The following is a 14,762-nucleotide window of genomic DNA, read 5'->3' on the forward strand; positions in this document are numbered from 1 at the left end:
AAGCGTGAGGTCAAGATGGCTGGATATTGGCCAAGTTCTTTTTTTTTGCGTTTTTATGGACCGAGACGAAGTGGAGGTCCATAAAAACGCAAAAAAAGAACGAGGCCAATATCCAGCCATCTTGACCGAACAAGCTTGGTCAATAAAGGATTTATTATATGGCTTTACCTTCAAGTTAAAACTACAACAACAAAACAAAACAGGACATGAAACTGCTCTACTCGGAAAGAAATTCTTCATAGCCGGCCGGTGCAAAATTTATTTTCAGTGCATTTTTGGATTAGCATGTAATCGTGGAAAACAAGGAATCCTAAATTATCTTAGTGCTCTAACTTTATAATGCCTTGAAGGGAGTATACAATTATTGAGAACGAAAAATTTAGATTTTCGCAAGAGCGGGAAGATTTGAATAGAATCCGGCAAACTCGCCATTTTCAGCCGATCGCGCGGTGGCGTAAATAATAAACATTTTACATAGTTTTCGGCTTCCAATCATTAATTCTTGAATGAAACAACCGATTTTGAGATTATATGCAAATATTAGCCGAAAAAAAGAGCGGGTAAATCAGAAAACTGGGCGAAACGTTGTTAAGATTTTGTTGTTTACAACAAGCAAGACGCGGCTAAATTAAAAACGTGAGCTTCTTCGGCGAACTTGAGAAAAATACTTTTCTGAACTCCTCTAAACACTTAACGCAACTTCCACTATGCTATGATTTAAATACAGTCATTGCAAACCTAGAGAATTTATCAATTTGGCACTCGGCTTGAGACAATAAGTTTTACAAAATCAACTCTATCTAAAATACTACACGCAGAGTAACTCACCGGTTCAACTCACATTCAGATTGTAGCTGAAACAAAATTTTCACTACACCAGGACGATTCCATTCTCTTTCCTTTCCTTTAGGTAAATGTTGAGAGTTTACCGAACTTTTTAGTGAGCGTTTTCCCCCAAAACAACGAGAAAATCGAAGGAAAGATTGCATTGTTGTTGGGATTAAACTTTCCATGCCAAGCGAACGGGCAACGGGTAATCCCGAGCGGGCAAGATAGCTCCATCTTGCCCGCTCGGGTAGCCAATCACAGCGCAGGATTTGAGTCATCTTACCCGCTCGCAGAGCCAGCCATATAATAAATGCTATTAATGGTGGTTCGTGAAAATGCGAGCTAACTTTTCCTTTGATTGGAGGAAGTGCCGGTGTCTATTAGCTCTTTCGGCGATAAATGTGGTATGGGAATTGTGAGTAGTTACTAGGGGAATACGATTGGCCGTTCCCCTATCCCTGGCGCGCAAACTCTCTTCCTGTGTGAGCGAGAGAACTTTTCGCATATCGGTTAGTACTCGTTTCTTTTGTAGCCGCAAGCGACGAAAAAATCATGGAATAGTATGTCGTTTGATGAGCATATCCTCCTTAGTCTTGAGGCCTGGCTGTACGGAATGCCGTGTTTCAAATGTGGAGGATGCGCCGAGGTCCAGTGTAGGTATGGGTGAGTGTCGGTGGGTTTCTGGTACACATCAGTGTTGATGTCACCCATCGAATTCTTTATCACCTTAGTTTCCAGAAAGTTCACGGAACTGCAGGAGATTTCGTGCGTGAATTTAATTAGTGGTACCACGCCGTTAACATACTCTATAAATGCTGTAAGAGAGTCTTTGCTTCCTTTCCAAATTAGGAATATATCATCAATGAAACGGTAGTACCCAGTCAATAATATAATTAAACCATTCTGTCTGGTAAACAAATTTATCCTCAAGTTGGCCTGTGTATACATTTGCGAAATTGGGAGCAGCTCTAGTGCCCATTGCGGTACCCTTAACTTGTATGAAATTCTCATCGTTGAATGTGAAATTGTTTAGTTTAAGGACTTTCTCAAGGAGGCAAGTTAAAGTCTTAGCCGAAGGATGGCTCGGCCCATTTTTACAAGTTCCTCCTTGACTATGGTAAGTCCTTGATCTGTGTCTATATTTGTATATAGACTGGAGACATCTAGTGTAACTAAAATACTGTTTTCAGGTACTCTTCCTAGATTTTTTCAATCTTCTGATAAAATCTGTGGTGTCTCTTATGTGTGACGGAAGTTTTTCTGCCAGCGGTTTTAAAAATACGTCTCTTATGTGTGACGGGAGTTTTTCTGCCAGCGGTCTTGGAAATACGTCCACATAAGCTGATAATTTCTTGGTATGGCTATTAACCGAACAGACCATCGGTTGTCCCAGATTGTTGGGCTTGTTGATCTTAGGATGCATGTAAAATATAGGGGTTCTTGAGTTTGTTGGCTTTAGAAGTTGGCAAGCCCCCCCCTCTAAGTCTCCATTACTGATAAGTTCGTAAATACATTGGTTAATCAATTGTTCATGATCCGGAGTGAGATCTTTTTCGACTTTTTTGTACTACTCCTCATTACTCAGTTGCCGCATCGCTTCGGTAATAAAGTCTTTGGTATTAACAATCACTGTTGCTCCACCCTTGTCTGCAGGTTTAATGATTTTATCCCTATTGTTACTTAACCTTTTTAAGGCTACTCTCTCGCGTTTGTTTAGTTTACCACGCTGGAATCGGTGGGTATTCGATATTTCAATTGCAATGTCTTGTCTTGATCTATCAACGTAAGAATTTAAGTACGGTTCTCTAGATGGCGTGTAATGATGTTCCCTGCGTTCTCTTTGGTTCAGTTTATCAAGTATTGAGGATCGGTACATTGGTTGTTGTTCAATATCATCAGTGTTATCAGGAGCAAGGTAGTCCCTAAGGTTCAGCCTTCTGGCAAAGGCATCAATGTCCTTGTTAAGAGTTTCTAGCTTCGGTGGTGGTGGGGTGGGACAAAAATTCAAGCCCCTCTGTAATAAATTAGTTTCCAACTGGGTGAGTTTTAAAGAAGATAAGTTAACTATTCTCCTATTAAGGATTTCAGCTTTCGTAATAGTTACGCTGTTTTTTCCTTCTATTCGTTTTCCTTTATTCGTAGTCCGTGTCTCACTACACATGGCATTTCGCCTGGTGTTCCATGATGTGTTTAGTCTTTGTATCGGTTTCTTTGAAATGGTCGTCGGCCTAAAAAATTACGGCCCTGTGGTCGTTTTCGCCTACCTCCCTGCTGTTGGTGATATCCTTGTTCTTGTTTGTAGCCACAGTTATATCAGGAACGTCTAATGCGTCTGGCTCCTCTATCATTTCGCTGATTGTACGCATTGTTATAGTTGCGTTGTTCCTGTCGTCTTTCACACTGCAGTTCTCTTCGTCGCTCACGCTCTCTTGTTTTCTCTTCGCCCTCCTTCGGATTTATCTTCTCTGTTAAGTGTTTCTTGAGAACGTTCGCATACGTTTGATCTTAAAATATGATCCTGGATGGTTTAAATAAACATTCGACACGCTGACCTAATATATATAATTAGCCAAGCCTAAAAGCGGAGCTCCACAATTACTATTTTTAATAAACATTTATAGAAGTCTGCTTATTGTATGAACGTAATAACCTTATGAGTTCCTCATCCGTTCTAACTGCTCATCAACAATAACAATGTAATACAGAGGGCAAAATTACTGAATGCTGATTTGTTGTAACAGAGGGCAGTTTTTCGTAATTTTCCTTTCACCGAGGGCAGAATTAGTACTTACTTCTGATTGGTTGAGTGGCGAAAATACTCGCTCCTAATTGGCTGAGCACGACAGTTTTACATTTTGTTGGGTCCAAAAAAAAAAAAAAAAAAACAAACAACCAAGCTTTTTGAGGTTCTTTCGAAGTTCGACTCTTTAAGCCGGGTTGTTTGTACCAAAAATACATGGAAATCAAGTGCTGCTGCAGCTAGGAAGGAAATTCCTAAAGGTTAATTTTCGTGTCTTTTACAAGAAACAGCAAAAGATTATTTGTGTCAAAAGCTAAAGACTTGGATCGGATTGATGTTATTTTGTTTGGTTGAGAAACTGAAATCAGTCATGGCGTCCAAGTGCTTTCAACTAACGATAACCGAGCATGAAAGTGTATATGGGAGGAATGAACAGGAAGGAATTACTCCGCAAGTTCCTTCTTTGGATCCACTGTTTGCTATTTTTATCGATCTATGTTCGTGTGATTTCCAAGCGGTAGGAAGCTTCGCAGCGCAGGTGAATAATTAATTGATGCCTAACATTTGATTTATCGTTGTTAGTTTGCTCCTGAATTAAACTTGTATTCTCTCTTAATTACATGTGTATAATGGGAACTGTTCTCGTCAGTTTTGTTTGTTTTGACGCTACAAAAAAATTAAATAATTTGTTGGTTTGCTTGCGCCTTCAGTGACTGTTTTACTGACTGTTTTACGAAGTTCCTTGATAGTTTTAAGAATATTTTGCCCTCTGTGGTATAAAAGCGGAATTTAAATGGACTCAAAATGATATTTTCTGTTTTTATCATTCTTTTTAGTTTTTAAGATGGTCGAGGCGAACCGGTTTGTGAACAGCCAACGCGCGCTACCGGCATTGTCACTGTCTAGTAAATTTTGCTTGTCAAGAAGGCCGTACGCTATAAACCTCAGAGAAAATGGATACACTAACCAAAAAACAGACTTCAAATATATCTTTGAGTAATAAATGAAAAAAGCACTGTGATAATTCATAGCAATCAGTACATAAATAAACGAAACAATGATCTTTGAAAAAAGTCACAAAAACAAGCGAATGAATGTTTTGCGTAAGCTTTGTGTTGATGAAAATGAAATCACACTTTAATTTTACATTCGCCTCTACGTTCTTTGAAAAGACTTCCAGTGAAAATTACTCACACATCTTAATCCTTGCCGTTATATCCTACTGTTTTAAGTATTTTTGTTTGTTCTCTGTCAAGATTGTCAGAAATAAATGCTAAAATTAGAAATATATGCGAGAAAAACTTGTCAGTAGTTTATGCCAACGATACAATGTTGGGAGTCGTTTGTTTGACTGACTATTTTAGCTCAGAATCAAATTTTGGTTTTAAATGAAGCAAAATGGGATGAGATTAGAAAATAAAACTCCAAGGGAAATAACAAACATGGACCGAAAAATTGATCTCAAAAGACTGCTCTGAAGTTAAACAAGTTGCAGTGTCAATACTACAAGGAAAAAATATCTTGCAAAAAAGCAAAGTTTTGTCAACAAAATCACATGAATTTACTTGCCTCTTTGGAGAATAACCTGTCCTTTTATTCGATTGCTGATTTTTTCGTTCGTTTACAACGTTAAGTTTCACTTCAAGAGGAAAAATTCAACGTTTTATCGCACCGGATTAGAGTAAGATAATTCTTCTTCAAGATTCGGCCGCTGTTTATAAAGTGCCCCCTCTAAAAGCTGCTAAAAGAGTCGATTTGTTTCTCCCGCTGTTTGACGGCTAAATTGGACAAGATCAGAAAATAAAACTCCAAGGGAAATAATCAACATGGAGCGAAAAAGTGAGCTCAAAAGACTGCTCGGAAGTTTAATACCAGTATTTAGCTTAAGCTTAAGTTACACGGCGTGTCAAAACTGCAAGAAAACAATATCTTGCAAAACAGCAAACTAGCAAAGTTTTGTAAACAAAATTGAATGAATATACTCGCCTCTTCTGAGAAAAAACCAGTCCTTTTAGTCCATTGCTGATTTTTCCGTTCGTTTTACAACGTTAAGTGAGCGAAACGTTTCACTTCAAGAGGAAAAATCCAACGCTTCGTCGCGCCGGATCGGAGTAAAATGATTTCACTTCAAGATTCTGATGATGTGCCAGTCGATTTGTTTCTCCCGCCGCTAGTTGCCTTGCTCTTGGTCACATATAAAATTGACTATGTATCTTGTCGTCTTCAACAAGCGCAGTTGGCGATGCAACTTCCCGCCAAACAAACTCGGCCGGCAGCGCAGCTGGCCATGCAATTCCCGCCGAAAAACAACCCGGGTTGCAGCACAGGGTTTAAGTGTCTCATTTCACATTGTACGTACGCTCATCTATGTAAGCCAATGTGAAATGAGACACTCAAACCCTTTGCTGCAACACGGGTTTTTTTCGGCGCCCTTCCCTGTTCTTTCTCTCTTTGTTCATCACTCATATTTCGCCTGTTTGCTAGCGCTCTCAATCGCTCTCTTTGACGTCGAACTTCGCTTCTTCGTCGCCTGTTTTCTCGATCTCTTTCTATCTCCCTTTCTTTGCTTTCCATGTTTGTAGACTTATTCATAAATTGATTTGGTGTTTCGCCGTTAAAAAAGCCTGATTTGCAGCACAGGGTTTGAGTGTCTCATTTCATGTGGGCTTACATGGAGTAGCGTACGAACGCATGGTCGGTTGGTCGGACGGAAGTGACGTCATAACCAAACCAAAATTCTCGCACTGATGGGTTTACCAAAATCTCTTAGCTATGGGGCTATACAGGCGCCGAAGGAGCGCGCGCGGAGCTCCGCTATAACTAACTTCAGGACAAAAACTTCAAAGCTGGTAAGCTTGAGATAGCCTGCAATGCAGGCGTATTTTTGGAGCGGGAGCGCTGAATAATCCTTCGTTGCTGTCATCTTGAGCGAGGAAGCGCGAGAGGGCTGGAGCGAGTCAAAAGTGACCCTAAGGGAGAGGACGACTGGCTGAGAATTAAAGGAGGGGGGAGGGGGAGAGGAGGAAAAAATACGCCTGCCCGCACTCATTGTTTGTTTGCAGAACCCGTACACTGGATGATTGGTGCGGTAGGTCACATATTGATTGATGCCTGACAATCCACGGCAGATTGGCCCGCTTGTCATTTCATTCCAGCTTCACTAGCACTGTGCTCAATGAAACCGTGTCTCTCAGATATTGGAATATCACTTGAATTGAGCTCCGAAAAAAAAGAAATAATTTTTTCACTGTTGTCGAGACAAGATGTATTAGCAGATTTTCCTACCGCCTTTGGAAAAAGCCTTACCTTTCCGTTGTTGGTTCGACTGAAGGGCATTTAAATTGATTTTATCGAGCAAAAGTGCTGATGCGATCCTTGTCTGTCCGCTGAAAAGTGCTGTGAAGAAGCAACTTCAATGGGACTAACAAAATACGGATACCGACTAAAAAGATATTGAGGATGCAAAAAACCGTTTATCATAGCTTCAGCGGAGGAGTACTGTCCGTTTTTTCGATCGCTGAAAAAGATTGATACACCAGTTGACCAGCAGCTTTGTGTGATAACTGGGGACGACTCGCATACTGTTCAGTTGAACCGGGTAAAGGTTTGTATTCGCATAGCCCCGAATAAAACTTTGAACAGATCTGTGCTTGATATTCTGTTTTTGACCTTTGCGGCGCACAGCGTGACACTTATAAATCTTCTGAAAGCGAGCGCAGAAAATTAGCTTTACTAAATTTACTAATTTGACCGTCACACAGTAGCTTTATTCTTTCATGATTCTTTTTATTTTGAGACAGAGACAACTTTCACTTTATTATGCTTGATTTCAAAGTAGAAACTTAGATCACGCGAAGTACGTGACATGACTGCACAAGCTGTGATGAATAAACCGGAAATGCACTGATCAAGCGCAACTATAAATAGTTAGGGGCGTTTGGCGATTACACAGGGCTTGCGGGCAGGCGTTTTTTTCGCTCTCATTTCCTGCCCCCCTCCCCCTCAGCCTCCTTCAAATACGCAACCTAAATTTATTATTCAGCACTCGCCCATGAAAAACGCCTGCACTGCAGGCTAAGCTTGAGATGAAGGTACTGATAATTCAGGTTAGAGAGGCAATTAATTTAAGAAGTGTGGAGGATGGCTTCATTGCCAAAAATGGGAAGTTTGGAGGCCAGGCAATTATACGTGATTTTTGATAGGTAAATTAAATTCCATCTGCCCCTCCCCTCTTACCCCGCGCCTTCCCAGACAGACGTTTTGTCTGGTAGCCGTCCTCTCTCCGCGCGGACGTGAAAACAGCGAGTTTCACGTTGTGTACAAAACGTGAGTACATTTTTTCTTTCATACTGAATAATTATCTTCCATTTCTCTCTTATTTCGTTTCCGAAAGCTCCACACTAGGCAATAGAAGGAGCCATAATCAGGGATGGGTAAAGCAAATTAAAAAAATAAATAAATAAAATGATAATTAGGGATGGAGACCGTAAGCGTGGGGTCCATGCGTCCCCATGTGTTGTACCAAAAAAATCTATTTTTAAAAAAAAATTGCGCCACCCTTCACGTTATAAACCCGCGCGGATACACGCAAATTTGCGTGGGGCTACTACCTTATATAGAAAATAGAAGAGAAAGTCCAGTTCGGTTTCGACAAAAATACATAATTTTTAAATACTTTGAATGTGAAAATAACATTTAAATACCCTGTGCATGTTTACTCCCTCTAACCTTACTAAGCTACAGCTGTAAACTATAGCATTGGGGACAACTCCAGGAAATTCTTCTGGCTGAGTAGAAAACATTGTAATTAAACCTTACAGTATAAATATAAAATATTCTCCGCGATGCTGATATATATAAACTTAAATTTTATTTGAGGAGTCAGCTTCAACCATTTATTTCAAATTGGTGGTAGATCCTTGAGGAGACGAGTTAAGGCCATCGTCTCAAACGTTTTCTACGCGCTCACTGGCATGAATATTCAGCGCTTCCACCAAATTTTGTAAAACAGTCATTTTACGAGTGTAATAAGGCGGCCAAAGCTTAGCAAAAAAAATTAAGTTTAATGCCGGGTGCCTTTGAAACAGGTAATGGTTAAACAAGTTAGGGATTACTGATTGAAAGGTTAAAAATAATTCAGTTTATTGGTAGAAATTACGTAGTCAAGCTAAAGATAGATAGATAGATAGATAGATAGTTTAGATAGATAGATAGTTTATTAAAACTGCATCGCAGCCAAAGGCTGAATTGCGCAATTATTTACAAATGTTTTATGATACTTTAAAAAATTACAGATGAATCCTTGATAATAAATAAAAAACTGATTACAGTGTTAAAAATTCTATATAAAGTATTTATATTAAAATATGTTAACTTATAAAGTATATGGGGTAAAACTACAGCCTCGACATCGCATATATAAAAGTGTTTTTGGTTCTGTTTGTAAAAAGCTTCGGTATATTAAAATGGCGCTGTCGTCTTAGGTTATAGCGTGAGTTGTCATAACCTGGAGGAAGGAGCGCTTTCAATTTATGGTTTGGATCACTAACAATGTTATCAAAAAGTTTGTTGCATAGACCGTAATGATGATCCAAAATGGGTGTTACCCCCACCTCTATTGCCGAGTTGCACTTTCCTGATGTTATAATTGACATTGCTCTTTTCTCGAGCCGTACCAGCTCGTTCTTTAAGTACTTGGGGAGACCGTTGAAAAAGACAGGTGCTGCATAATCTATAACAGATCTCACGCACGATACATAGAACATTGCTAGATCTTGTTTCGGAACTCCCGCTCTTTTTAACTGAGTTAGGAAATAGAGTCTCTTGCTAGCCTTTTTGGTTATCTCAGTTACATGGACGTTCCATGTTAGATCGTTCGCTATTGTAAGGCCTAGTAGCTTAGTACTAGTAACTAATTCTACCTCCTTCCCTTCTATGATAACGGGATCAAAGGCTCTTTGCTCTTTAGCAAAGGAGATCCTGAGTTCTTTACACTTATCGGCGTTTAATTGAACCCTGTTCTCGTGGGACCACTTTATTACTCTGTTAGCTATTGCTTGCACGTGACTTTCTCCGCCTTTTACTACTACTTCAGACACCGTTGTGTCGTCCACATATTTCCATTGCTGCGCGTTCGTATCAAGGTCGTTAATCATTAGGACGAACAACCACGGGCCTAGTTTAGTACCCTGTGGTACACCGGCGGGGACTGGGCCCCATTCAGAAAAACACTCTGATGTAAATTTAATCCGCTGGGACCTGTCTGATAAAAAATCTATAATCCAGTTGATGATACTAGCTGGTAATTTACACTGATTACGCAACTTTCTGTCGAATTGAGCAGATTTCGTTCACAGGTCAGTGCCAAATTTTTCAACATCGGTCAGAAGTGAATTTCTCGATTATTTCTTTTTGCCGAAAAGCTCACTGCTTCTTATGGTTGCTGTTGGCTTACTGCTTTCAAAAAGTATTAGACGTAAGACTTGAGATTAATGTTTATTCGTTTATTAGTTCTTGATTTGTATGGTCATCCAAGGGAAAAGAAAGCTGTAAACACGTTCTTATCTGTTTTCAAACCCTTTCTTTTTTTTCCACTTCACAGGAAAAATTTCCTCAACATCATACTTTAACATCAAAATAAGCTAATAATTCGCAAAATGCCTTTGGCAGAACTTAAGAACTGAAGAGGTGAAATAAAACTACTAGCAGACAAACGGCAAGTTTTCATGCATGTCCGCGGGAGTGAAAACAAATATTAGCTAAAATGGCAGAAGAGATTTTTTACCTTATTTTGAAGTACGTATCTTGACTAAATCCCAGAACCAATCCAAATGTTTCAACTCGGTGTCGGTCACAGTCAAATGCATCCTCCACTGAACTGTTTTATACCCCAGCATCAGTAATAGGCTTTGCCTATAGCCTAGAAACCGATTGCGGTTTTACGAATGTGAGATGGTATAATTTTTTAGTGTATTTTTTTCCTCGTTAGAAAGTCCACCCATGTAGCCGCTTGTTGTTTTGCTTCTTCCTTTGCATGGCCACGGAACTTGATTCCAAGCAGCAAAAAGCTCTTTTTCCAGTTCAACATGAGCAAGAAAACAGTTAAAGCTGACAGAGTTCAATATGGAGGTTGCGAAAACTGAGTAACCACTTTGCAGCATCATAACTTTTCACAGCTGTTTTGACTTTATCCAACAACAAATAACTGAACTTTAGACACTTTTCGGGTACTATTTGAACCATATCATACTGGCAAAAGTGACGCGGAAAGCAGCTGAGAAAAAGTTCACTTAGGTTAAAAAAGTACTTACGTGTCTGAGTACATATTCCTTAAGTGTAAGCTTTTTTTCATTCATTCAACTGTAGCAACGTACGCATCGCCACCGTTTTGGCGCCTTTTTGACTTTACTGTGAGAGTCATGTGATCAATATGCTGCTGATTCCAACTTTCCCCGTCTTCTTTCAATTGTTACCTTTTCGTTGTGAGAGTCTAATTCCTTAAATGTGGGCACCGAGGATATATTCCCTGGTAGAATTTTAAAATTTGGACGCCATTTTGAATGGGTAGACAAAAAAAATTTCAATTTCTCCACGCGCGATCCTGGCCATTTACACGCGTGCGCGCACGCGCGTATGGCGCAATTTGTTCTAAAAATAGATTTTTTGGTACAACACATAGGGAAAAGCCCACAAGTCAAAATGGTATCTAGTTACGGTCTCCATCCCTGATTATGGCTCGTGGCAACATGGAATTAAAATTTAACTTTGCTTTTAGGCTAAATAATCGGTGTGTTAAAACTGTTCGTCTTACTACTTCAGTTCAGGTCTACGGCATGGCTGGGAACGCGAACGAAGGCAAACAGCTTGCATTAAAGTGAGTTCATTCACGAGTAAGTTTACGCAAATCTGGTAAAATACCTAGATAAATCCTATTTTACGAAGATATATGACTATATGACCTGGTAGATGAATAGTCGGTGGCGCTTTGAGTAACCATGAGAGTATTACGACTTTCCACAATTTTAACCTCGTTACGATGTTACGATAACTCTGGATAACCACAAAGTAAAAAACATTTTGAGTAGAAAAGCTCGGTGGAGTCAAGAAGCTTGCTGAAGTTTTACTGAACTCTCTGCCTTGAAAGAACGAAAGCTCAGCACTAACGGAACGCAAATGTGCGGCGGCAATAAGTTTTGTTTCCTCTCTCCTGTTTTATTCTTTACTAGTATATAGAGCACCGATGGAGTACACCGACCCACACGACGTGTTGATGCTCAGAGAAATGATTGTCAGCGATGTATTTTCCTTCAAGAAAGGAAGCGTCAGCCGGGGGAATTAATGCTTGGGATTCGATGGCTGAGAAGTGAAGTCAGATAGATTTGCCACAGTTTCGAATCAAAGGTAAGAGAGGAGTTACAGAACGCTAGGAATTGCTTCAACGAAAATTCAAGTCCAAGAATAGGGAGGAGGAGGCAGCTAGTGGCATCGCTGTTTACATTCGGCTGAATCGATGTCATCGAGATTGAAGGGAAGGGAAGAGGGTAGCTCTCGTTTGTGTGTCAAAAGCGCCGAGGTGGGGAGGGGAGGGTTTTGGACCCCTCAGCTCGACCCAACTTGCTCTCTTTCCTAGACCGGAGTGACCTTTTGCCCACCTCCCCATTCAGCGGCAGGCTGTTCACAATGACTTGGCTGGGGCTTACGCAAAGTCTGGAGTGCGGCCCTTAGAGCAGGTGAGTGCCTCGAAAGTTTGTGTGAAAAGCAGAGGGCTGGGGAGTGGAATGTTTGGGGTTAAGTGCAGGCATGTTTTTTGAAATGCAGGTAGATATTAGCACTCATGTGAGTGAGCGTACCCCGAATTGACATGCTACATGCTATTTGGCTAATAAATGTGATAAGTAGCCGATTTCGTTCAGTTTTAAGTGATGGGGAAATCATAAATTCTCAGTCCCTTATAATCTGGTGTAAGTAGCCGATTTTCTTCAGTTTCAAGTAATGGGGTACCGGAAATTCTTAGTCCCTTATGATCTGGTGTAAGTGGGATCAGAAATTCTGAGTCTCCTTATAATCTGGTGTAAGTAGCCGATTTTGTTCCGGTCAGTGTAAAATGCAGACTGCAGACTGTAGACTGCAGACTGCAGACTAGGGGTAAAATGCAGACTCGGGGTAAAATGCAGACTGAACACTGCAGACCAGGGGTAAAATGCAGACTAAATTAAATTAAATTTTGTTCGGTTGGGCAGGTTGTATCCCGGAAAGTATTCATTCATTTTAAACCGTGAGAACTGTTTTCATTTTCTATGATTTTTTTTGCAAGCGCTAAATTCCTTTCTCGTTATCTGTGCAACAGAAATCTTTTCATATTTGAATTCTACATTTACTCAGCTTTCTATAGAGACAAAAATGACCTCGATAGGACATATATTCACCGAGATACGGATTTTTGAGTTTTCTGTACTCAGTTTGTTTACAACGTAGTTAATTCACGGCGGACGGTACATCCATTCGCGCACTTTAAAATTCACCGATATATTTCGAAAGCACATCGTCAAATTCATTTTTTTTTTTTAAACTAAAACATTTAAATATCTTGCTGAGCGGTTTTTCTCTTTATTTCGAAACGAATTCACGGAGAAATAATTTTTGAAAGTATTGGAAGAAGTAGGGCGCCGTCCCCAAAAGTCACGCAATGAAATCCAAGTTTTTTTCGCAAGCCTCAAATTCCTTTTTCGCTAACAACGCTACATATATCTCTTTGGAATTCTACACTTACTTATTAGCTTTCTATACAGACCAAAATCACCTTGAGTGTTTTAACTTTAAAAAGATAGTCTTTATAATTTAGTCTGCATTTTACCCCGAGTCTGCATTTTACCCCTAGTCTGCAGTCTGCAGTCTGCAGTCTGCATTTTACACTGACCGGATTTTGTTCAGTTTTAAGTGATTGTGAGATCAGCAATTTTGAGTCCCTTATAATCTGGTGTAAGTAGCCGAATTTGTTTAGTTTTAAGTAATCGAGGAATCAGAAATTTTTAGTCTTCTTCTAATCTGGTGTAAGAAGCCGATTTTCTTCTTTTTTTTTTTTTTTTTAAGTGTTGGGGGGATCAGAAATTCTGAGTCCCTTATAATCTGGTGTAAGTAGCCAATTTTGTTTAGTTTTAAGTTACTGGGAAATTCTGAGTTCCTTAGAATATTGTGTCAGCTGCCGATTTTGTTTAGTTTTAAGTGAGGGGGAGATCAGAAATATTGAGCTCTTTTAGATTGCTTTTACGTTCGATTGAGCGCTGACAGAATCAGATTCTGAGTCTCTAAGAAGAAAGAGGAATAGTGAATAAATTTACAGATGTCGGCGGAGCAGTTAAATTTAATACCTTGCTTCCCCTCGTTTTGGCGAAAAACGTTCTTTCTGACCGATTTGCTATTTTCCTTCCGAGTGAGACCTACTCTGTGCGGACATATTTCACGGCGAACTGTCACCTAAATGTACTGTAAATTTAAAAAAAAACAACAAAAAAAACAAAAACAAAATACATATCAGCCTGGCAAATGCATTTATGTATCAATGGAATCGCTAAAATATTTTTCAGCAGTTTCGTTGAGCGGTTATTCCATGGTGGAACTGAATGGATTGCAACTAAAAAAATTGTTCACAGTTTCAAGTTCTTTTTGTGTGTATTATAAAAAGTCACTAAAAGCTGATTATGGTTTGTTCTTCCTTCAAGATATTTTCTTCTTAACGTTCTAATAGCAATTTCTCGTCTGAGTCAAGGTACTTTGGCAATAATTTGCAATTTGTACAGTTTTGACCAAAAATAATAAAACTACTTGGCAGTGAAACCACTAGCCTGACTCGTGGATCCACTTGAGTTTTGGAACATTTTATGACGTCAGTCTTTGATCTATGCATTATCCATAGACTTCTACACCGTACATCCCTTCAATTACCTTTATTTAAACTTCGTTTGTATACATGACCTGCTATACTACCGTACATACGTTAGCTGATACCGTACTTGCATTCATTAATTATATTGGTTCCCTCCCAATTTTCTGGCTTAATTAAATCATCACTTAATGATGCTGCATCGATCGTTACTGTATTAACCTTTAATACAAAGCTTATAAAACATTTTCCGCGTTTCCATAGAAGACGAGAAGAAGTCTGAGGGAACGAAACTCTTGTTAGAAAACACGGGCT

The 14,762-nt window shown here is 39.6% G+C and overlaps 2 protein-coding genes across 2 annotated transcripts; both read right to left on the reverse strand.

Annotated features, from left to right (window-relative positions):
• Positions 1-1,141: 1,141 nt before the first annotated feature.
• LOC146470916 (uncharacterized) lies at positions 1,142-1,373 on the reverse strand. Its single transcript, XM_085121419.1, has one exon. It carries the CDS (start codon positions 1,331-1,333, stop codon positions 1,145-1,147), a length of 189 nt encoding a protein of 62 aa, XP_084977545.1. The 5' UTR covers positions 1,334-1,373; the 3' UTR covers positions 1,142-1,144.
• A 7,392-nt stretch (positions 1,374-8,765) lies between these two features.
• On the reverse strand, positions 8,766-9,882 carry LOC146470917 (uncharacterized). The gene has a single exon (XM_085121460.1). It carries the CDS (start codon positions 9,721-9,723, stop codon positions 8,965-8,967), a length of 759 nt encoding a protein of 252 aa, XP_084977586.1. The 5' UTR covers positions 9,724-9,882; the 3' UTR covers positions 8,766-8,964.
• Positions 9,883-14,762: the final 4,880 nt, after the last annotated feature.

Source organism: Pavona decussata, unplaced genomic scaffold (genome assembly GCF_977016875.1).
Source record: "Pavona decussata unplaced genomic scaffold, jaPavDecu1.1 SCAFFOLD_109, whole genome shotgun sequence".
Taxonomy (NCBI): domain Eukaryota; kingdom Metazoa; phylum Cnidaria; class Anthozoa; order Scleractinia; family Agariciidae; genus Pavona; species Pavona decussata.

Coding starts and splice junctions, on each gene's coding strand:
- LOC146470916 (XM_085121419.1), bottom strand. CDS start 1,333: ATGCGAAAAGTTCTCTCGCTCACACAGGAAGAGAGTTTGCGCGCCAGG.
- LOC146470917 (XM_085121460.1), bottom strand. CDS start 9,723: ATGATTAACGACCTTGATACGAACGCGCAGCAATGGAAATATGTGGAC.